General features: G+C 39.8%; 1 protein-coding gene across 1 annotated transcript; it reads left to right on the top strand.

Annotated features, from left to right (window-relative positions):
- The first annotated feature begins 1,238 nt into the window (after positions 1-1,238).
- On the top strand, positions 1,239-24,056 carry BACH1 (BTB domain and CNC homolog 1). The gene is given in 8 exon segments (XM_081199531.1): positions 1,239-1,399; positions 11,485-11,778; positions 14,831-16,189; positions 18,095-18,301; positions 21,012-21,285; positions 21,288-21,326; positions 21,329-21,346; positions 21,349-24,056. Coding segments are annotated over 7 exon segments (2,298 nt in total). The 5' UTR covers positions 1,239-1,399; positions 11,485-11,541; the 3' UTR covers positions 21,513-24,056.
- The last annotated feature ends 760 nt before the right edge of the window (positions 24,057-24,816 follow it).

Below are 24,816 nucleotides of genomic sequence, written 5' to 3'. Positions count from 1 at the left end.
ACCTTTGCATCTGGCACCACTATTTTGGAACAAGTAACACAGCACTTCTTTGCTATGACATAAGTTTCTAATTGGAACACCGCAACATACGCAAAAAAGTGAAATAAAATAATTCCCTGTGAACTACGTTATAGGCAATGAACGATATGTGACCTGTACAGTAGCTATTTTTATTAGGTACAGATAAAGGTTATTTCTGTTGGTGTGGGCCAATCAAAACATGTATTTTATATTCTTTATCCTTTGGCCTTTACTTCAGTTGATCATAGTAACTGCCATCTAGCAAATGTTAGGCTTCTAAAGAATTAGATTATTTGTAGAGTACATACTGATATATGTTCATATAAATAGCTATAAATTGCCACAGAAAAAGTAGCTGTTGCACAGCTCCTTCCTTCTCAAAGGCTTTGAAGGAAGCTGCCAGAAGAGGTCCATCAATCCACTTCAAAACTATTAAGGAGAACATGCAAGATTTGCATAATTTGTCACACATTTCACTAATGAAATGACTGGATGGCATTGTTTTGTTGCTCTGTGGGAGAGCAAATAGCAGTATAATTAAAGTGTTTCCTCTTCTTTTTATCATTATAACGTCTTACATTTGAAGACCAAAGGCAGAATAGAAAAATCTGGGTAAATCAGTAGCCTTCAATCATTCGGACCTGAACTTGAAGCAAAAATATGCATCACTGACCCATTACTTATACTTATTATTTTATTGCATATTGCATAGTACTCTTGCACGCACAAAGACTGAGCTGCTGCAGCTACCCATCTACTGAGTAATTCAAAGTACTCTTGTCACCTTAACAATAATAGCTTTCCCCAAAGAATTATGGGAAACATAGTTTAAGGGTGCTGGGAACTGTAGGGCAGCAAATTGTTATCCGTTTACTTTAATACTGTATTTATTAGGTGCCAGGGACGGGGGAAGAAACATTCGCGACATTTTTCCGCCTCGTGTGCCTAACTAACTCGACCAGCCTTGGGTACTACTATGGAAGGCAACATTTGCCGCTCCGCCTCAGGCGGCGAAACGCCTCGAGGCGACCCTTCTCCCCACACGAGCGCAGCAGAGAGGGACCGACTTCCGCTCCCTCGCATTCGGCGGCGCGGAGGGGGCCTCGCTCGGAACGTCAACGGACGCATTCACAGGAGGGAGCGCATGCGCAGCTGAGGGAGTAGGCGGGGACACCGAGGCGGGGCTGGGAGGAGGGAGCCGAGGGAGGAGGGCGAGCGTCAGCTGGCGCCAGCGCCCAATCGGCGAAGAGCTCGTGGAGGCGGCTGTGATGTTGTCACCTGACTGTTGTCGGGCAGCGCAGCGCCTGGAGAAGCCGCGGCGGAGCTGGCCCCGAGGCAGGGGGTCGAAGTGGCTCAGGCTCGCTTGAGGGAGCTGCGGGTGAGTAAGATGGCCGGCGGCGCTGGGGCGGAGGTGGAGGGAGAAACCCTCGCGCGGGCGGAGCGGGGACAGCGCGGCAGGGAGGGCGAGAGCGCAGGCGCACAACTCGCGAGAGGCTCCCCAGAGTCTGCATGTTTTCCTCCGCGTCCGGGTGGCGGGGGGTGGAGCAGGGCGAGGACGAGGCTCGGCTGCCCTTTCCAGCCCAGGCTGAGAAGTGACTCGAGGGGCGGGTGGCGGAGTCGTGGAGGCGGCGGTGTCCGGGCTACAGGCATAGACGCGCCTTCGCCGGGCTCTGGGTGCCTCGCGGTGGCTCCGCCAGTGTCCGTCCCCCCCCCCCCGCACTCCGTGTAATCTCTTCGGGGCAGAGACCCATCCCTCCTGCTCCTTCGACCTTGTGATTATAGAGTCCGGTTGCCGGACCTGGGAGGGGGGGCAGTCCGTGTGCCTTTTCTCCTGTGAGCCGGACTGACAATAAGACCCGCTGGCCACAGAGAGAGTCACAAGGAGCTGGGTTGGTTTGCTGTGGACGAACCATCGCATTCTACTGCAGTCTAAAACTAAACACTCTGACTAACAATAAGGTTCGTCTGGGCATAGTTGGACTTGGTTTTATGTCTTCCGTTTGAATAACGTCAGAATAACTCGCATTGCCTGGGCCTACGGAATGCAACCTTTTAAGCCTACCTGACAGCTTCGTTTGAACGCCTGCTTTCTCCTGCTACATTCCATCTCAAGACTTTGTGCCCGATGCACTCGCATGGCTTTCCTGCCAGCCACGCTTGGTTTACTATCAGACCTGAAATGCTTTGTCTGTGTTTTGTGGCATTGTGATTGGCCTAATAGCGATTTTAGAATTCTGTGGGTGGTGAACAGTAGTTTTAAAAGCCACAACTTTTAAAAAGTGCAAGCAGCAAACAAATAATTACAAATAGAAAATAAAAGCAATCCAAACCACTGGCAGCATTGAGTGAATGTGCTTAAAATGCAGCTTGAAGGATGCAACCCTTAACACACTTAAGGTATGTTCACTTTATCGCTTGCTCTGAATCCAGTGTGCAGTATTCTCCCACTGCCAATTTTGGAAGCAGTATCTACATTGATCCATTATTTTCTTGAGAAACACTGCTGTTTTTCTGCTGAAAAACACTGATGAGTTTTTCTTCAAACCAGCTAAAATCCAACTGGGTTGGAATAGAACAATAGAATCAAAGAATTGGAGAGTTGGAAGGGATAAGTGGTAATAGCATTTAAGACAACAATCACACATGCACGAAGAATGCACATGTGCAGATAATAGCTTCATGAACATGAGTTTTTTGGGGGGTGGTTTGCAAGGGCATGGAAGCCAAAAAGGTCATGCATGCCATGTGAAGACATCCTTACCCCCTCTCTGTGGTGTGAGCAACACTATGCACATGTGGCTAGAAACACAGTAGGGAGAAATTATTTCACTGTGTTTAAGCTGCAAATGTGAACATACCCTTAATGATAAATCATTGTAGAAACTGTGTCCAAGTAAACATGTGCAGGATCAGCTGATCCCATATCTTCTGTGGACAGGATCATGAGGTTAGTTTGAAACATTGAGTGTTCCTCTTAGGGACGTTGATAAAATGTGATGTCAAGAAGTTGAGTTAGTACAGTGGTACCTTAGGTTATGTACTTAATTCGTTCCGGAGGTCCGTTCTTAACCTGAAACTGTTCTTAATCTGAAGCACCACTTTAGCTAATGGGGCCTCCTGCTGCTGCCGCGCCGCCGGAGCCCGATTTCTGTTCTTATCCTGAAGCAAAGTTCTTAACCTGAAGCACTATTTCTGGGTTAGCGGAGTGTGTAACCTGAAGTGTATGTAACCTGAGGTACCACTGTATTGTGAAGTGGAATGCTTCAAATTATAAAGAAAGTAGCCAAACATGTCTACTTGTAATGGGGGAGAAACCCATTGGATTTAGTAGCTTCATCTGACAGGTGAACATAGTAGATTAAAAGGCCAGTACAGTACTTGAATGAGATCTTAATATGTCCCCTTGGTTGCACTTTGGCGAGGTCTGTTACAGATATATTACACCTGAATTAAACAAAAAGCTTAATTGTGTTTTCCAAAAGATCTCTAGGCTCATGAAAAACTGCCAAGGTAAGGTAAACAATAAGCTGTGCCTTCTTTCCTCCTCCTGTTGTCTTTATTTTTCTTGGCAGCATGACATAAGTGTCTGCTGTACCACAATAGATAAACAAGCCCAACTACATTTCATATCATTCCTCCCTCCCCTCCCCCGTTTGAATTTGTGCCTCTGAATGCATGTTGGCTACGCTTGTTCTGTTACAAGATTTAGAAACAAATATAAAGTGTTCATTTTAAATCCCATAAAACAACAGAAAATATAACAGATAAGGAAATCTCTTTGAGGCCTGCCTAAACCTGTATTTAGTAAACTTCTGAAGGCAAAAATTAACTTGTTTTTGTTTATCGCCTTCAGCTCCAAATTCTGCACAGAGTGGTCTTGGCTACTGTTTTATCATGGACAGATTGTTTTATTTCAATTTTCTAAAATGTATTTGTGATTTCATTATTATCGTCTATCACTTTGAACTTCATGGAAAATTGTCCAATAATATAGTAAATGAACCAAGTAGTTTAAAGCCTAGATCTCCCAACTTGGCCCATATAAGGTATTTTCTTCCAATAAATAATAATGCTTAATCATAAACACCTGCATTGTAAGTCCATTGATTTCATTTGACCATAAGCATCTTGCCACTAATGAGACCTTTTTCATTCTGACAAGGGTTCCTGCCCTTCTGAAACCTCAATAAGGACAGAGGTTCTCCCTGATGTTACCATATGTTTTGGAAGGACTCTGAAATCACTGAGATGTTGCTGAGATGTTGGAGCATCTCTGAGGCTTATCCAAACAGGGAGAAACCTACTCCTTCTATCTTGGAGCTGGAAAGAGCTTGGGGACATAACTCCCACAGTCACACTTCACTCGGGAGGTGACTGGAGTACCTTTCAAGCTTAGTAGGAAATATATAAAATCCCATGCTTTCCATTTGGATGAAGGACAGAGTTGGAGGTGGATATAAATTTGTGTATCCTTGAATATAAGTGTGCTTAGTCTGCAATAGTGTACATTGTTTGAATAGGTTGACATGGGAATAAGCACCACTGAACTTTATGGAGCTTACTTTTTGTTTAAAATATACTCAGGATTGGACTATTAGGAGAGCAGTTCTCAAAGGATGAGTTGGGTTGTACTTGAGAGCGTGGAGCACCTGAAAGTGGAGAGTTCAAAGTTCCAGGTATGGATTGGATTCTGAAGTACTTGGAGCTTTCTTCCTCACCAGCCAATATCTGGTTGGGTTCTATGCACTCAGTAAAGGACTTCCACCAATCAGCATTAGATTTGTACAAGGAATGCACTTCCTACTCCATGATTCCAATTTGATTTGGGAAGGAAGAGCTGGTCTTTGGATTAAGCCAGATGGTCTATACTATTTCCCCCCCTCTAATTACAGTGTTGGTGTTGGACCAGTATAAGCAACTCTGCACAGTAATCTTCACGCATTCAATCAGATTGCAGTGTGGTGAGCACATGGGAAGTTCAGAAAGTCTAGAAAGACCTTGCAGCTCTAAGTTGTGCATGCTTACTCAAAAGCAAACTGAGTTGCTTCCTACTATTTTACAGTAGTCTATTGACTGATAACTCAAAAGTGTGATGAGGTTTAGGGATGATACAATTTGTGGTGACACAGAATTATCTGTAGACAACGTGTCAATGGCATACTGATTGTTTTTAAAGTTGACTTTAACTCTGTACAGTATAAGAGTATAATGTTTACAGTATAAGAGTATAATGTTTCAGTCGAAAGGAAGCACATTTGTAAATGAAGCCTAACACCTTCAAAACTAATATTTGGATACCCAGTCGTGGAATCTTACACATATTTTCTTGGAAATAATCCACACTGAGTTCAATATGCCCTAATCACAAGTAAGTACAATGGTACCTCGGGTTACAGATGCTTCAGGTTACGCGATTCCGAGTTACGCACCGTGCCGAACCCGGAAGTACCGGAATGGGTTACGGCGCTCACGCGTGCACAGAAGTGCTAAATCGCGCTTTGCGCATGCACCGAAGCGTGACCTGTGCGTGCGCAGACGCGGCGCTGCGGGTTGCGAACGTGCCCCCCGCACGGATCACATTTGCAAGGTTCCACTGTATGTATTGGATTTCAGTTTTAATGAGTGGCAGATTTCTGTTGTTCATTTTAGTGTGGCAATACTAATTAGCTTCTTCTTAAACTTATTGGAAATAAATTCCTAAAACTGTCAAGTAATTTGTTTGGGACTGGGATACCAAGTTACAACCCTGTATTCAGGGGATGAACCTAATATTGGCCAGGCAGCAGTGGGGCTTAACGGAATAATAGACTATTGTTACATCTGCAGCCCCCCCTTTCGCGTCATGGACCTCCACAGCTGTGGCGTCTCCTCACCAGTGGAGCCCTCCTGGGCAGAGGGGCACCTGTGCCTCATCTAGATCTTCCATCATGGTGCATCAGGGGTTTTGATTGCTCTGCCCAGTGGACACAAATTTACAGGATTGCAGCTGCAAGCTAAGCAGTTTCAAGCACGTTGAATTAAGAGGTGTTAGGATAAGGTTTCAAACACTTCAAATTAAGAGGTTTTAGGATAATACTAATTTGCATGCTAATTTGAAAAGCCCTGGAGTCATTTGTTGCAGTTAAGACTTGTAAGAACGGGTCACATTTTCACTAATTACTATTAGAGCTGCTTTGCGTAAAAATACCTTTGCATTTTTTACATCCTGAATGAGGTTATATAGTAAGGCTTCAACTAAATATAAGTTGAACTCTCTAAAATCAGTTTATATGTGCACTCCCTCATATTGTATGAAGCTTTGACTTTAAAAAATTGTAACACAGAGCATGATTTCTATACCTATTATTGAAACAGACATTGAAAAGCTATGATGTCCCCAAATTTCCAATTTATGTGGGTCTCTCTGATAAGTAGACACATGTATACCCTAGGTTCCCTTTAGATGAAGAGCAGGATATAAATTAAATAAAATAAACAAACAAACTCTTCTCATTGTATTTTTTTTCATGGGGCTGGCTTTTAGGAACACTTTAATGTAAGGAGAAAACATTCTTAACTCTTTAACTTCCAGAAGCAATGCAATTCTATCCAAGCATCATATTTGGCAGCTCTGTGGGTGATAGCAACCAACAGAAGGGTTAAATGTGGTTCTTTTGGGGAGTTTTCTTCTCCTAGTTTCTGGCATGATTATTATTGATACATATCCTACTATCTAGCTCTGGGGCTCATAAACTTTTTACCCCCCCCCCCAGGGCTTCCTTGTGAAAGCTGAAAATTATCAGTTAGCAATTACATTGACATCACTTTCTGTTGACTCTTTGCTGCAACATTTTCCTTGTGGCGAGAAGTTCAATAGCTCAGCTTTCCTGTAGCCAAGTATAAATATTTTTTCCTCCCATTCTTTTGTCCTTCAATACCCTCTTTTTCTTTTTCCTCTCTGAAATGGCCATCATCTTTTCCTCCTGCCCACTGAACATCTCTTGTTTCCTGGCCATGTTCACTCAACAGGCAAAGAGCAAAGAGCTGCTGTTGCAGACATTAATTATAGACTCATAGAACTGTAGAATTGGAAGGGACCCCCCCAAAAAATCCTGGACAGTTGGCCATACAACTCTCTTTTAAAAAAATCCAACTCTCTCTAAAAGCTTCCAATGGAGAAGAGTCCATCGCTTTCCAAGGGAGTCTCTTCCACTGTCAAACAGCTCTTATTTCCAGGAAGTTCTTCCTAATGTTTGGTTGAAAGAATTGCATGTTTAAGAGCACTTACACAGAACAATAATGCAAATTATGTTAATTGTTATTATTTCCCTCAAAGAGCTCAAAGTAGTATACATGGTTCTCCCATCTCAGTTTCTATCCCCACAAGTAGACTAGTTTGATAATAAAGGGGTGACTAGACCAAGGTCACCCAGTGATCTTCATGGCTTTAGCAGGTATCTCTCCTAGTTTGACAGTCTGACAACATAATTTGTCACCGTACCTAATGATACAGATTTCTTCCAAGTGTGTATTTGTGAGATCTGTTATGGACTCAGTTAAGGTGCCTATTTATTTTAACATTGGTTCACAACATTAATAAACATTCATTTTTATCATGTTAATATATATCTCCTGTGTATATTCATTACACTAATATCCTCCAGGGAGCTCAGGGAAATATAACAATTCTGAGAAGCAAGTTAGACTGAGAGATAATGGCTGGCCCAAGCTCATCTAGCAGGATTTCAGGCTGAGTGTTGTTGTTGTTTATTTAAAAAATGGTTCTTCCCGGACCTAGTCCAACCATTTCCCCCAGTTTATATGCATTAATCATTTCAACATCCCAAAATCTAGAATATGTTTCTAATCATATAGTAGTTCTACCCACCCCATAACAGTCGTTAAAATGCTTGCAATGGATTGCCATAATAACCAAATGCTTATAAATTGAGTAATAGGAAAAAAATTCTGGTCACTTTAAAGTAAGGTTGCTCAAGTGAGGCAGTAACTTTTTCAGTAAAATGCTGTTTCATGCCATGTCAGCATAACATAATGAATCAGCAGCTCTTAACTATTGCAGGCACTCATTCAAAGCGTATCTCTTCCTCCATAAACGGGGAGGTGGTTGGGGTGGGGTTAGATAGCCAACTGTCATTTAATAGCTACTGCTACTTGTCTATGTAAATGTCCTAACTGGACAGCTTTTATCCCCCCATATTTTACACCAGTTTGGAAATGCGTTGTCAACAAAAGAAAATATTTTTAGGTTGGATTGTCAGATGCATCTATATTAAATCTGTACACTTTTCTTCTTTGAATACAGTATTATCCGGTTGCCTTTATTCTGTTAGTTAACATTGCAATAATCTTGTTTTATATTGGACAGCAATATTGCATGGTGGAAACCTTTGTGTTGCAACTTAAGGCACTATTCTTCTCCCTAGACACTAATTAATGAAAGTTGTGCAGTGTCTTTGTGGGGAAAACCACCAATGTATAGTTAAATTAGATCTTAGTCAGTTCTGAAATGGAAGTCTTTGCTTGAGTCAATGCAGATTTTCTGTTCAAGGCTTGGGCTCAGTATAGACCTGTGGTTTAGTGGTAGCTTGATTCTCAACGTTACAACATTATAAACTAATTCTTTCCTTCTTCTGAAACTTAAATCTTTTCCATACATCATGGTTGAATACATGATATTGCAGTCCAAGATACTTTCCAAAAAATTAGGAAGACTTTTATTAATTTTATTTTAGTTTTAAAAAACTTTCCCCAAAGGTACAGGGAAGCAACAGCATATTTATAAAGGTTTAATTTTACAAAGTAACATGTCCATTTTTTTCACATTTATACTACCTTTCGATCCTAATTCAGTCCTAAGCACTACCTTGGGGATGTCTTACTAAGGAACTTTTCATAGTCTTCTAGTTTGTTTTACGTATGTTTACAATCTCCTGTGACTTAGAATAGAGCAGGTTCAAAACACAGATACAATGTAGCACACCTTATAATTTGGGTTTTTAGCAAAGGCAGTCATGAGATGTTTTCCGAACATGAATGTGGGCAATTGTGGGATATCCTGGCAACCAGAATATGCCTTTCTTAAGGGTAAATACTATTCCCCATGTCCTGCATGGAGGACTAGATTTGTATGTGTGTAGTATATGTGAAAGAACAGCAACACTTCTGTTCTGGAACAGCATGCCCAGGGGCCATATTCATTGAAAGAACTCATTTGTGCTGGGTGAAAAACTAGAAGCTGTAATGATCTGCTCCCACTTTCTGAATTTGTGTATCCACTTAACTTTTATGGCCGATTCAGTGTCTCCTTGTGGCTCCTGAGATGTGTGACACAGTGGTACCTCGGGTTACATACGCTTCAGGTTACATACACTTCAGGTTACAGACTCTGCTAACTCAGAAATAGTGCTTCAGGTTAAGAACTTTGCTTCAGGATGAGAGCAGAAATCGTGCTCCGGCGGCGCGACGGCAGCAGGAGGCCCCATCAGCTAAAGTGGTGCTTCAGGTTAAGAACAGTTTCAGGTTAAGAACGGACCTCCAGAATGAATTAAGTACTTAACCTGAGGTACCACTGTACCTTTTAATGTACCCTTTTCCTTGAAGTTTGGTGCATGTGTGACTACTAAAGATGTGGTGTTAGTTTTTTTAATTTGACATGTGGAATTTCGTTAGGATATGAAGGCGGAAGTGTTCCCAAAGCTGACACTGACTGTTCTTCTAAGTCTGCAATGATCCCTCCACCAAGATTCTGTATCCTACACCATTTCTAATATTGGAGCCCATAAATTTAAAAGAGCATTCATTCTGTTTGCTTCCTCAACAGACCTGTTTGTTAAAGTTCAAGTTACATTTGTACAGACTCGCTCAGGCAATGCGGTTGCACAATTTACCCTGCATAAGCAGAATGTATTTAGCTAGAGAGATACGCAAGGAAGAAATGACTCAGCTTGATAAAAAATTCAGGTATGACTCCTTCAATGTGAAGTTCTGCCCCCACCCCTTATGCAGTCTTGTAAACTGAGCACATTTTGATGGAGACAGGTGATAAGAAATAGCTTGCTGTTTTTCATAATTAGGCTTAAAAGAGCTGATATTAATATTGCCATCCAATGGAGGGCAGCGGAGGGTATGGCTTGGCCTTACAGTGATTCAAGAGCTACGGTTGGTCAATCCATTTATTAGGTAGTTGGTAAACAGCTTGGATTTTACAAACTTTATCCAGTGTCCATAAACGGTAAGCCATCACAGATGCTAAGGCACTGGTGTACTATGCCGTTGAAAACCCAAGTCTGTCAAGAGATTAGCTGCTATATTTCGCACCAGATGAAGTTTATGAATCCTATGTAGAACATTTTACAGTAACATAGTCCTGCAGTTAGAAAGATATGCAGCTAGTTTACCAGGTTTTGAGTGAGTTTCAGCCATCTGTCTCCAGTTATCAGGCAGAGTTGGTGAAAGAATCTTCTGTCAAAAAAAAACATGGGCTGAAAAGTGTTATGTTGTGATACTTTTTAAATTAACATTTTCATTAAACAGAAAATTGAAGGGAGCTAGTAATTAGAAGCATTTTTGCATTAAATTTATGCAGCTTCTGTTTTATACCAAATGAAAGTTCTGCTTAGGGTGTGGGTAGATGAACTTTGATCTACATCTTCAGTGGTTTGAAACTTCCTTTTTTCAGTCTACGTAGCAAATTTCCTATGTACATTGTTAGCTTGGTACACAGTTACAACTACCTTAGATTGTTGTGGTTTTGTGTTTGGCTTTTATGTGTGTGGTGATTTAAAAAACCCAACAACACTCAACTTGATCTTAACATTTAAAATAAAACTACTACTACTACTACCATATATGTGTCAGCTATTGGTCACAACAAAAATAAATAAAAGCACTGAGACAACAGAATAGAACAGATATACAGCATACATGTACTTGAATAGTGATACATCTTTGCCTCAGACCACAAATCAACACCCTGGGTAATCTAAACTATCCTAACTTTTTAGAGGATGAAAATGATTGTAAGCAGGGAGCCAGGCAGGCCTCCTGGCAAAGGCCTTTCAGTTGGATTTTAAAAATCGTAACAATATTTATTTACTGTTTTATCATATATCACACTCGTTTACAACAAAATGAAAATATAAAACCAAACAATAAAATCGTGAAAAGTGAATATAAATTCAAAACAAACTAAATTTATGCTTGTGGGAGGCAGTGGAAGAGAGGAGTGCCTGGCGTGCTCTGGTTCATGGGGTCATGAAGAGTCGGACACGACTAAAGACAACAAATTTAATGTTGTTCACCTGATTAGATCACATATGCAGGTTATAAAATGCATCTATTAAGAATTGACTTGTTTAGTGGTGACATATCTTCTGCAATGTTTTTTCTTGGTTTAGATTCCTTTAACTTTATGGTGTTCTGTATTATTGAGCATTCTGTAAAAAAACTTTTCCTTTATCTCAGGTGTGAAGAATAGAAGCATGTTCCCTCTGAGATCTTCATCCACAGACGTGATACAGAATGTCTTTAAGTGAAAGGAACAGTGTGGTTTTTGCATATGAATCTTCAGTACACAGTGCCAATGTTCTGCTTAGTCTTGACGAACAGAGAAAGCAAGACCTTTTTTGTGATGTTACCATCTTAGTGGAAGATCAGCGATTTCGGGCCCATCGCTCTGTGCTTGCAGCCTGCAGCAATTACTTCCGTTCAAGAATTGCGGGTCAGTTGGAACCTGATCTTATTATTTTACCTGAAGAGGTAAGTGCTGCTGCTGCTGCTGCTAGCTAACTCACTTCCTATGTATGCTATTCTACCTACTCACATGTTAAAAATGTTGTTCCTGCTCAAGGTGGTGTAGATATTACAATTAGTGAAAGCATACAAGTGATGTTTAGAATTACTATGTCAAGCAGCCATAGAATGATCTTCTGGGAGGACAGAAAACCTTCTGTATTAGTATTAATGATTTGACTTAGTAGCTGCCTATTACAGAAAGTCTCTTAAGCAACTTACAATAAGGTTAAACGCCAAAAAGCAATGACATGAAGAACATCATTATTATTGCAGTTAATTAATTAATTTTGTATACTGGCCTCCATCTGTACATCTCAGGGAGGTTCACATTGTAAAAATACAAGGTAAAAACACAAGATACACTATAAGGTACATTTCAGTAAAACAGTACACTAACTTGCAAGCAGACAGACTTCTAACCAACATGTCACATTCTGTCAAATGCCTGGGAGAACAGATATGTTTTAATCTGGTGCTTGTTGATTATTCCAAGATTATAAAGTCTATGAATACTTTGTGCCCTGTATGAGATAAAATAGAGGATGATCCAATCTCCTGCCACATCTTTCCCTCACTAATTTCTTCCTCCACATGCAGAGAAGTTTGGAGGACTCAAAGAGCTTCATGTGCATATTTTCATGCTCACGATTATCCCCTTCAGTTTATATCAAGTGTAAATCTGCAGATAATTGCATCAGCCACTCCTTATTTCAAGGGTGTTTGTCAATAGTGTGAGAAAACAGATGTATAAGTTTCTTTTCCTACTAAATATACAAATACAGGCTCACTCATGTTGAAAGGTTCTGAGTTTATAAGGAAGAGCTTAACAGAAACTTTCATGATTCCCAGACAACCATGTAAACAGTTCTCTAGAATAACCACAATTACATTAATTCTGAAACTGACAAAAAGAACTTCTCTTGCTATGCAGTCCTTCTACATGCACTTCCTCTATTTTCTTCCACTTGAATTTCCATTTCTGTAGCTCCTCAATGTAAATTTTTCTCTTTCTGTAAAAGGGGAAAAAAGTATATAGAATTCCTACAACAAATGTAATAGATGGTAAGCCACCGTTTGCTTGTGTCTTGAACAGTCTTAAGTGTGTTGCATCCTGGTGTAGTGTCCTGTTCTACAGCTAACTTCTTTTTTTGAATACTCTAGGAACCTAAAAACTAATACAGTGGTACCTCTAGTTACAAACACTTCGGGTTACAGACTCAAGTAACCTGGAAGTAGTACCTCGGGTTAAGAACTTTGCCCCAGGATGAGAACAGAAATTACGCGGCAGCAACAGGAGGCCCCATTAGCTAAAGCGGTATCTCACGTTAAGAACGAGCCTCCAGAACTAAATAAGTTCGTAACCAGAGGTACCACTGTACGAGTTTTTTATTATATGTGTTCTTGTACAGTTTAGCCACTATTCTCTCCAAGAAGTGTAATCCAGGCAAAGTAGTGGGTGTGCTTCAGTCAAGCCACCAGTGTCACAATGCTTGTGGTACCCTATAAATCATTGCTGTGGCATCTCCAACTCCTAGAAATTGTCTGTCCATGCTCTTCTGTAATAAAAACATCGTTCATACAGCAGAGATAGCTTAGTAATAGCACCAGGAGACAACATCATAGGGATCAATATCTGTACTTTTACAAATCCATTATATTCCAAATGAATTTACTTTAAAATTTTAACAGAATGCATTGAATTAATTTAGGGCTTGGTCTAAAGGTACATATTGCTGAAGTGAAATCTACTTCAAGATCCATATCCTTTTTGCAGGAAAGATGTGTGAAACAAAAATAGATTATCCATCTGCCTTTCAATAATTATTATTAAATTTTGCATGTTTTAATATCAGTTTTGCATTTTGGTAGAACAATTCCAGGGTTTCCTTTCATGGAGGAAATATGATGTGTTGGCATTGACTCAAAAGTGGAATACACACACACACACACACACACCCCTCCATAGTCCCACTTTTGTTGCTCAGTTAGTTTCCAAAGAATGTGAGTACTAAATACCTACTCCTAACGGGCACTGAAACATAGTGGTACATGGCCATCACATACCTCCTCCATTCTTACCCCCTCAGATCTTAGAGCAGCAATGGCTGCACGTAGAATGAGTTCCTTATTTCAGCCCCTTTGAGCATGTTTCTTTCCTTTATACTGCAACTTTACCACCATGTTTGCATTCCACGTAATGTATTGATGTTTTCACAAAACCCAATGAAACATCTGTGTAATATATGTGTGTTCCAGGTTACCAGTTTTGCATGCTTAGACTTCTAGTCTTCAGCTTCCAATCCTTCAACTCTTTTCATTAGTCTGGTAACATCAATCTCTAGTACGTCTCCTCATTACTTCATTCTTCACTCTCTTCTTACCTGCTTTATTCTTTTCCTTTGCACCTGCATGCATATACTGCCTATGTGTTTGGCTGCAGTTACAAGATGCATTGCTCTTTCAGAAGTATTTTAGTATAACATTGCATAGGATAAGTTGGAATGCCCTATGTATAAAAATGGATTTTCAGGACAGATTGTGCCGAGGTGCTTTAAGAGTGAAAATACTTCTATAAAAAGCTGTAAAAAGTGAAAAATAAAATGCAATCTGATTACTATTCCTTTGTAGCCGCAAAAAACTTTAGGTGTTGAGCCACCATGTAACAAATGTACCTATATAGAATTTATAGCAGTTCTACAAAGCGTTATTTGTAATAAAATTCTGTATAGTCAAAGTGTCCTGCCAAATATGCATTTGTTCTTTTATTGAAAGTTTTGATTGATTCTCTTCTTATATTTTCTAGTGTACATTGTAGCATTTGTTTGTCTAGCAATGAGACTGTTTGAGAGTAAGCAAGCCAAAAATAAGTCTGGTTATTTAGAAGCAGTTTTAATCATAACTTGTTAATGGTTCACATTGCTAAACAGGAAGGGTTAATTTTCATACAAGTGTCATTTTTGTCTTTTGCAGGTTAGAAATTTAACATGCATCTTTTTGCTCCTCTTCCCTGCAACAGGTAACACTAAATGGATTCGAACCTTTGCTTCAATTTGCATACACATCCAAACTTATTTTAGATAAAGACAATGTGGCTGAAGTCTGCAAGTGTGCAGAGTTTTTGGGAGTTCATGACATTGAGGAATCTTGCTTTCAGTTTCTTAAATTCAAATTCCTGGACCATAAATCCGGCCGGCGGGAATATCTCCCCCAAAAATGTTGTAAACAGCGCTGTCAGAAAGAGCTTCATAAAATAGATGCTGATGATGGGGCTCTAGAAATAGATGGTGTGGATGACATTTTACAAAATAAACGCATTCAAAATCCTCAGTTGAATGCCTGCAAAAATGAACAAAATTTGGAAATGTCTACTCTGCAAGATAATGCCAGTCAGACCTGTGAGTCTGTATCAGAAAGGGGTCATGTCTTTGGTTTAGAGTCCCTATATCCCAAATACAGGAAGTTCCAAAAAGCTTTAGGAAATGATAAAGTCGCTATTTCGGAGTCCAACTCCAGTATTAAAGAGATTGCATCCGTTCATCAGACTGAATCAAATACTACTGGTGCTATAAAGAAATCTTGTGACTGTGCAGCTGTGCAGCCAGTCGCAAAATGTGAAGATGCTCAGGTAGAGATGGAAGAAGATGGGAAAGAAGAGTTCATAAAAGAGACAACCCCTCTGTTCCAAAGTATTGAATGCTCTGTGGAGAAGATGGATTCTGCTTTTGCCCCCCACAGTTTTTCTGTTGCCACTCATGGACTTTATTCTGCCTCTTTCTTAAATGCATACGATCAATGTTGTAATTTGACTTTGAGTGGTATTCAGAGCAATACAGAGGTAGCTGAAAAAAATTGCATTGTTTCCGGAGCTGGAAGTTGCAAATCAGTGAATGAAAACGTTGAGGGCCCATCTTTGAAATCTCATTTGTGCGACAGAGAAAATGTGAACAGCAGTTCGCCTAGTAATCGCAGCAGTGTGGAGAGAGAGATAGCAGAACAGCTAGCAAAAGGATTTTGGAGTGATGTTTACAGCACAGATCCAGCGTGTCAAGTCAGCTTGTCTCCTGCGTCATCAAAAGACTTTACAGAGCAGGTCTGTTCCGAAAAGAAAACAGAGTGCCCATGGTTAGGTATTAGGATCAGTGACAGTCCTGAGCATGGCCCTCAAAGAACTTTTACAACTTTGAGCTCCGTCACTTGCCCCTTCATCAGTAATCTTGGAACTGAAAACAGCACTGATAATAATAGTGGAGACTGTGTTCCAGAGCAGCAATCAGATCAGTGCCCTTATACCTGTGTGATAAACCTGGAAGAAGAATCCGAAACTGATACAGAAGGAGATAGTGAATCCTGTTCTGCCAGAGAACAGGAATGTGAGGTGAGAATGTACAAAGTATCCCCTTTTCTGTCTTAAAAGTTGCATTTTATAATTCAGAGAGCTCTTTCACTTTATTACTGGAAAGTTTAAAAGAAAGCTTAAGAGTTTCCTCACTTTAAAACGAACAAAGGTTTTATATAATGACAGCTTTTGTTTGCAATAGTAAATGAATTTGTTTAGGAAGTAAATTCTGTTGAAATGGGTTGCGTAATTGTGCTCATTTTGCACTTGCAACACCTGCCTTAAGAAGTATATTAAGTTTTGAAAGATGAACTAGCTGTTGGGATTGAAGAAGCACTTGTATTTTTAGACTTAGTTTTCCACCATGCGTACCTGCAGCTAAAGGTACTTCCCCATAACCGGTTCCAAGATAATAATCACCAGAATGGAATTGTCACTGCCTAGGGCTTGCCGATCAGAAGGTTGGCAGTTCGAATTCCCGCAACGGGGTGAGCTCCCGTTGCTCGGTCCCTGCTCCTGCCAACCTAGCAGTTCGAAAGCATGAAGTGTAAGTAGGTAAGGAAAGGTAAACGGCGTTTCCGTGTGCTGCTCTGGTTCACCAGAAGCGGCTTAGTCATGATGGCTACATGACCCGGAAGCTGTACGCCGGCCCCCTCGGCCAGTAAAGTGAGATGAGCGCTGCAACCCCAGAGTCATCCACGACTGGACCTAATGGTCAGGGGTCCCTTTACCTTTACCTTTAAGCACTGTAACACAGTACAATTGATACTGGATTCTGGTATGAAAATGTCAGTTTTGCATAATTTCTGTCCTCCAAAGAAATATAATTGTTGAACAATTAGATATTTTATTGCAGCTAATGTAAATTTCTTTCCACAAGCCACACAAAATAGCATTTGTGATCGTGTTCCCAACCAGATTGCATGGTGGTCTCTCAAAAGACTCCCCTTTCAAAATTTGAGATCATGCACAGGCCACACTTACTATGGATATAAATACGGGTCATTTTGTATTGTGCGGCAGCTGCCTTACTAACATCTGTCTACATAGGTAGATGTGAACCATTGAACTTTTTTGCTTCCGGGCTGCCCAGTACTCTTGCATGTGTACGCACACTTTCTCTAAAGGTGTCTAGGCACAGCTCCTCTTCTGCACAGGCATGCTCTTAATATAATGTGATCAATCTCTTATCATCACCCTCCCAACCACAGACTGGACCAACCTAGGTTCTACTTAGAACAGCATTGTGGTTCTCCCACATACTTGCTCTTAACTGATTATTGAATTTCCCTGTATTCAGTTTAGTGAACTGAACGGTGACAAGCAAACCACCCCTACAGCTTGCCCCACTAATTCCGGAGATTGGCTATACATTCTAATTGCTCACATATCATGCACAGTATGGCTTTCTAAAGTGGAGCTAGGTTTTGACCACATCAATATTTTCAAGGTGTTTGGTCTTCATCTTTGAAGAACCCTGCTGCTCTTAAGTTCCTCTCATACTTAACATACCGTATTCAGAATGGCTAATATTCAGACCTGCTGAAAAGGTTTAAATTAACTTCATGTTTAAATGCTCATGTTCCTCACTTTTTGCTAAGGATTGCTACTTCAAATGCCAAACATTTATACAGAAATTCCTCATTATTGCAGATTTAGTTAGATAAAATACCATTCCTTTCCATGTGCTGCTCTAAATATTAGCACTATAAGCATACAAAGTGGTTGTGTTTCTTTCTGAATATGACTCTTAAGGTGATTAGATATATATTTTAACTTTTAAGCTGTTAATGTACCAATCAATTAGAAAGCAAGTATTGAGATTGTTTTTGCTGTTTTTTGGCCTTGTAACCATTCACGTAAATGATTGCACTAGGACATGGGTCTCCACATTTTGAAACACAGTAGGGTGTGCAAGTTTCTAAAGCTATATTTACTTTCCAGGTAAAGCTGCCATTTAATCCACAGAAGATAATTTCTCTTTCTAGAAATGACTTTCAGTCATTTCTAAAAATGCACAAATTGACGCCAGAAGAGCTGGACTGTATCCATGATATTAGAAGGCGAAGTAAAAATAGAATTGCCGCACAGCGCTGTCGTAAGCGAAAGCTTGACTGCATACAGAACCTTGAGTGTGAAATAGAGAAACTGGTATGTGTGAAAAGCATTTTTAAACCTACATTTTCAAAAGAATCCTGGATCATTTTTGCCACACCTGTCGATTCCTTTCATCATGGTTGTAAGTTTTCAGAGATAGCTGTATTGTTGAGCAGCCTGAGATCTTTCTGACTCCCATTCTCTTTATACCCTCACCTGAACTGCAACTATAGCAAAGTGTCTGATGGGCAGTAAGTAGCTGGAGGGAGAAGCTGTGTACACGGAGGTGGCAGTGCAGAACTGTGCATTCCAGAGATGAGCTGGCAACGTGCAAGGAGAAGCTGAGCACAAGAAGGCTGCTGCATTGACTCCCTTCTGTCAGGCTAGCCACCTACTTCATTTACAGCTAGAGCAGTAGCTGTACCACAGTCACCTTCACCATCTGTTTTTGCATTTTCATTGCTACACTTCTTTCTGCTAAGCAGTGCCAGGGAGCTGCTTTAATGGTGAACATAACGGTAGCAGTGTATGGAGGATTGTGTGTTTTCGCTCTTTACAGGCTCTGGAGCAGCCTTTCTCAACCTGTGGGTCCCCAGATGTTGTTGAACTACAACTCCCATCACCCCAGCTAGCAAGGCCAGAGCTCAGGGATGATGGGAGTTGTAGTCCAACAACATCTGGGAACCTACAGGTTGAGAACCGCTGCTCTGGAGGTTGTGTTTCTTTTAGGGAGATTGAGGTCATGTTGCCTCACCAATAGCAACTGTATCAGTGATGGGGGAAATTCTGTGATGGTCAAAGTGTGTCTTTTAAAAGGGTTAGAAGGTCCCATCCTGTTGCCTCCCCAGTAAATTTGATGAGTCTTTTCTTACTTCTTGAAAAACTTTACATTTTTCCTGGTATCTCTATAGGGTATTGTAGGGGATAATAATAACCTTACTGGTGGCAAGTATCTTGATGGAGGGAATTTTGAAAAATGTCCTGAAAATCTCCTTAGTGCTGCTGTCTTTCTGTTTCTGAATGTGTGTTGGATCTGAGGTATATATTTGACCCTGGTGTTTGGTATGTGGTGTCATGCCAACAAAACAAATTGCTTTACAAGTCAGTGGTAATTCGTAACTCTGCCTAAAAGAGCAGTCCCTGAGTCATTTGTAGTAAAGATGCCATTTACTGTAGCAAGGACTCTTTCATCCAGAGTACACACTTTATCAGAAACAAAAAGACACTTCTAATCCACACAGGCTAACTAGTGTTGCATTTCTTCCCATTTTTATTCATACATCTTAGAAGTGAAAATCATAACGACATGCTACCCTATTACTTTATAAATATCATTCACACAACGGCTAAGGGAGCTGGGCATGTTTAGCCTGGAGAAGAGGAGGTTAAGGGGTGATATGATAGCCATGTTCAAAGATATAAAAGGATGTCACATAGAGGAGGGAGAAAGGTTGTTTTCTGCTGCTCCAGAGAAGCGGACACGGAGCAATGGATCCAAACTACAAGAAAGAAGATTCCACCTAAACATTAGGAAGAACTTCCTGACAGTAAGAGCTGTTTGACAGTGGAATTTGCTGCCAAGGAGTGTGGTGGAGTCTCCTACTTTGGAGGTCTTTAAGCAGAGGCTTGACAACCATATGTCAGGAGTGCTCTGATGGTGTTTCCTGCTTGGCAGGGGGTTGGACTCGATGGCCCTTGTGGTCTATTCCAACTCTATGATTCTATGATTCTAACTGATTGTTAGAACACAATTATGCTATTAAAGAGAGAAGCTGCTGGAAACATTAGTAGGTAATTGAGTACCCAAGTTTTGAAACTTGACTGTCGATTGACTATTTTTTACCACTACTTCTTGTTGTGTATGCTTCTTCAGCCCTAAGTATATGTAGCTATCTGTGTAGAGCCTATTGCTATGGGAAATCTGGATTATTGCCACCCACCTAATAGCTCTGTGTTGGAGCATCATAAACATGGCTGCTAATAAAATGCCTAACATTTTGTTCCTTCTGGTACAAACACATTCACATAGGGCTGTAAGCTTGTAGACTATGTTATTGTAAGTCTTTAAAATAAAATGCAGTAGCTAGAATTAGATTTCCCTGCTCAGTTTACCTAGTTGTGTTTGTGAAGGTGTGCTTCCTCCAGTTGCTTATGTGAAGTGGTCCACAGATTATTTGGTCTGATACTCATCATGTCAGAAAATTCCATCATTTACATGAGTTAAGGAGCAAGAGTCTAGGAAACATTAAGAGACATGGGTATCTTCAGACAGAACAGCACTCTTCAGCATGCTGCATTTTGTCCAAGGAATACCAGTTATCTACACTGCTACCTTTAAATGGATTGAAAGTTCAGTGTATCACCCTTTCACAAATATAGCCAATTAGATTGCTGAATTAGACCACTTGAATTAAAGCTGCACATAAGTAACATTCTAGCTTTACTTTTGAGCTGTGATCATATTCCCACCTCCTTTGGAACCACATTGAACTCAGTACTTATATGTATGGGAGTAGCTATTAGTATTGTTTTAACACTGTTCGTGAACTTGTGTTACATTTCATTGTAATTTTTGCAAATGACTACACATCAAGCCATCTAGTGTCATCCATTATTGTTTTTTTCTAAACTAATCCACACACCTGGAAGTAAAATTTAACTTTGATTTAAAAAATAAAATAAAGCTGCACAGTGCATTTCAGAATAAAGCATACTGCATTTCAGAGCAAAGTACCAAACTTATAACTCTTTTGTTTTTCTGTAGCAAAATGAAAAAGAGAACTTGCTGAAGGAGAAAGATCAAATTTTGTCAACACTGGTTGAGACAAAGCAGAATCTGACAGGACTTTGCCAACAAGTATGCAAGGAAGCAGCACTGAGTCATGAGCAAATACAGATTCTTGCAAAATATTCTGCCTCTGATTGTCCACTTTCGTTTTTGGTCCCAGAGAAGGAACAACCAGCACCAGCTGATGTTATGTCTGCAACGCCATTGTGTGTAGAATTATCTGCAGGCCTTTCTGTTGCATCAACAAATGATTAGAGTTCCACTTACCAAATGTAAAAGGAGCATGTGATACAGATATGATCAAGCACAAAAAATTGTCCAGTTCCTTTAATAATATCTGAGAAAACATTGTGTCCAAAGAGGTGTGCAGAACAGTATTGGTCTTGCCAGTTTTCATCAATGAATGATAAATGCACTACAGAAAAAACGTATTTTTGTCACACTCATACTAACAGGTTTAAAAGATTGGTTGCTTAGGAGGAATAGTGTGCATCTGCTTATGCTTAACTATCCACCATTCTCTGTGAACCCTAAAAGTAATTATGGGCTTCTCTCTTCTGACATGTGAAGGAGCTGTTGTGCAATTTAGGCTGCCAGTGCCATATGAATCAAAATAACTGGAACAATTTGCCTTCTTAAAAATTCCCTCAAGTATCCAGCCTAGATGTGTTTCAAATGAATAAATGCACCTGGTGACACATCTTTGGGAATAGTGGGTCATTTCATTAGAGGCTTTCCCCATTCTTGACATGTTGTTCTTTCATGTTCTCCAAGGGTGGCACCCAGTGCTGCGACAGTGGGGTTCTGTTGACATAGTGGGACTCTTGTTTCCTTTCCTCCCCCAAACACCCACCAAATCTGCTTGGGGGACTGGAGTGGACAGGAGAGGAAATTCCATTCTATCCCTTGGGCAAAAGTCCTTAGGCATTGTTGGATACTGCCCCCAATACGTGAGGTTCTGCTTGACATAAAATTTGTGCTTCTTGCTTGAGATTTGATAAGTGGTTATAAGGAGAATTAAAATGATCAAGTATTCTAGAAGGATTTCAGCTTTTACTATTAATAGTGGGACCAGTTCGGATGTATTTAAAAACTATTCTCTTAAATGGATAGTTAATTTATATTCAGTTTTCATTGTCTTGTTCTTCACTTATAAAAATAGAATCACTTCGATTCTTCAATAGTTCTAACTATTAAAAATAAGCAAATAGAGAATTTTATAGTAGGCTTCTCTGCATTGTATTAATTACAGAAAATCCATATAAAATCTGTAATTGCTCTTAATAACAGAAGCTTTATCTACAGAACCTCAAATATTTTTGCTGGTTTACAAATGCAAAAGCCAATGGAATTCTTCATTTCCTACCTCAAAACAGGCATCTGTTTTTATACCTATGTTTGGAATATGATCATCTTTCTATAACTGCTTTGCAAGATTTTAGCATAGTAGACCTGCTATTTCTTAACATGCTAAGATATTGGTTAAGTTAGTGTTGACTTTAGCCTCTAGGAAAGTAAAATTGCATTTTATAAAATATAATGCGAACATACATGGGGAACATTTGGCCAAATACATAATCTGAACAGTACTTTTAATAACCAGCATGTATTACAAAAACTACACTACCTCACAGAATGATTTCAAGATCATTCAAAGCTGCAGTGGTATTCATAAATACTTGTCACGAATTAGCATTATGATTTACACAGCTTACAGACTTTTGACTTTATTGTGGAAGTTCCTCTCTAAGTTCATTTGTTTTCTTTTGTGTATGTTCAATTCCATTGTGATAATTTTAGGGAAGGATTCTAGCATTTTGGGTGTTGTGTGCATTTAATAAGGCACTTACTCTTGAAAAGTGCACATAACTTCTGTCCTAGGAGTCATATGCTTCAACTTCCTTCTTGATCCACCCTGTTCCTTTCTGACAAATCAGTTAGCAGTGCCAAATTTGTTTAGGCTTATAATGTAAAACTTATACTTTAAAGAAGTAGCTCTGTTTTGAAAGGATGTAATATTGACATAATTGCTTTTGAGATACAGCTAAGTGTCAATACTGTAAACTAAATTGTATCTGTAGGGAACTGGATTTTCTATGGGCTGGCTAGTGTTGAGGTTGACAGGGACAGTCTGGCTTAAGTCTCTGTCTCTCAAAAGCCAAGTAACAAAGAGTCTGGAAGACTGGATTATTGTCCAGTAGAGCAGTGCATCAGAGCCTGCACTGCATTCTTGCTGTTGGTTAATAAATTTACTGAGTGGTATTCAACTAGTTTTACTCTCTGTCAATTTTTTGAAATTAATGGAGCTAACATAGTCATGTTTGCTAATTTCTTTGGGTCTATGTTAAGTAAAACTTAATTGAATACCACTCATGGTCTGTGAATTGAAGCTCCAGGTTCAGTTCACATTTTTATAGGAATTGTTAAATATGCTCAGTTTCTAATACCTAATTGAAAAAAGGAGGTGGTTTAATACCTAATCAGCTACCTCTAGGAAAGTTTGTACAGTGATGCCTCAGGTTGTGTGCAAACACTGAATGGCTAAAACATCAACTTGCAAATATTGGAATGAACTTCAATGGCAATTTTAATATACAAGACTCTCAGGTAAAATGTGTATTTTTTTTAGTTTCAGCCAAGAACATTCAGTTTTGAACTTGTAATATATTTGCATCAAGGCATGTCAAAAGTAGTTTAAAATATTTTGGGCAAATTGTTAGGTGTTCTAACAACAAAACAGCATCAAGATTGTAAAAAAACGACTCTCCATTAATTACAATTGATTTTATATCTTTCATAGTTCAGTGTTTTCTAATGCAATAAAAACCACTACCCTTTCTAAGGAGGTCTTCATTTTTGTAAAATTTTGTAAAAATTTTGGCATTGTAGAATTGATGCATACTGATCGATTCATTTAGTACTACTAAAGCTGAACTCTGGAAATAACATTATTTATACAGTTTATATAATATATTAAAGCAGCAAATATTACTGAATTGGAATAAAACTCCTAAAAACTCACTTTCCTGAGTCTCATTCTTAACTTGGAGAAACAAACATAATTTGTTACTGTGGTTAAGCTTTGGGTCATAAAACTATCTGTTTCTTAGGAAGTTTCAGAAATCCTTGCTTATAAGGGCTTACTCATACAGTGATGTAGTTCAGACATAGAAAAAACATGGTTTCATGCCATGTGAATTAAGCCACCTTGTGTGGCTGTAAAGAGATTATAAGGTTTTGCTTCCACTTTTGAACAAAACACAATTCCTTTTTATTTATACTTTGCTTTGTTTAAACCAAGAATGTGGAGCTTCTTTCAGTCTCAGAGCTGCTTTTCCTCATGGGTAAATGGGCAATCTTCCAGGGGTGGGTATGTCCTGATTTTTTTTTTTTTTTTTTGAGGAAGGGGTAAAATGTAAAGGGAGGTGGTTTGGTCAATTGTAAGGTGAAGGGAATTAGCAATGGGGTGACGGGTGACATGAGCAGGAGCACATCCCTGTGTTCTTATATTACAGTGGTACCTCTGGTTAAGAACTTAATTTGTTCTGGAGGTCCGTTCTTAACCTGAAACTGTTCTTAACCTGAGGTACCACTTTAGCTAATGGGGCCTCCCGCTGCTACACGATTTCTGTTCTCATCCTGAAGCAAAGTTCTTAATCCAAGGTACTATTTCTGGGCTAGCGGAGTCTGTAACCTGAAGCGTCTGTAACCCGAGGTACCACTGTACTTTGTAATACAGGCAACTCCCAATTTACATGGGGGTTACGTTCTAAGGCACCAC

This window comes from Podarcis bocagei, assembly GCF_964188305.1.
Source record: "Podarcis bocagei genome assembly, chromosome: 6".
Classification (NCBI taxonomy): Eukaryota; Metazoa; Chordata; class Lepidosauria; order Squamata; family Lacertidae; genus Podarcis; species Podarcis bocagei.
Note: the sequence above shows the minus strand (reverse complement) of the source record. Positions and strands in the feature narration are given on the sequence as shown.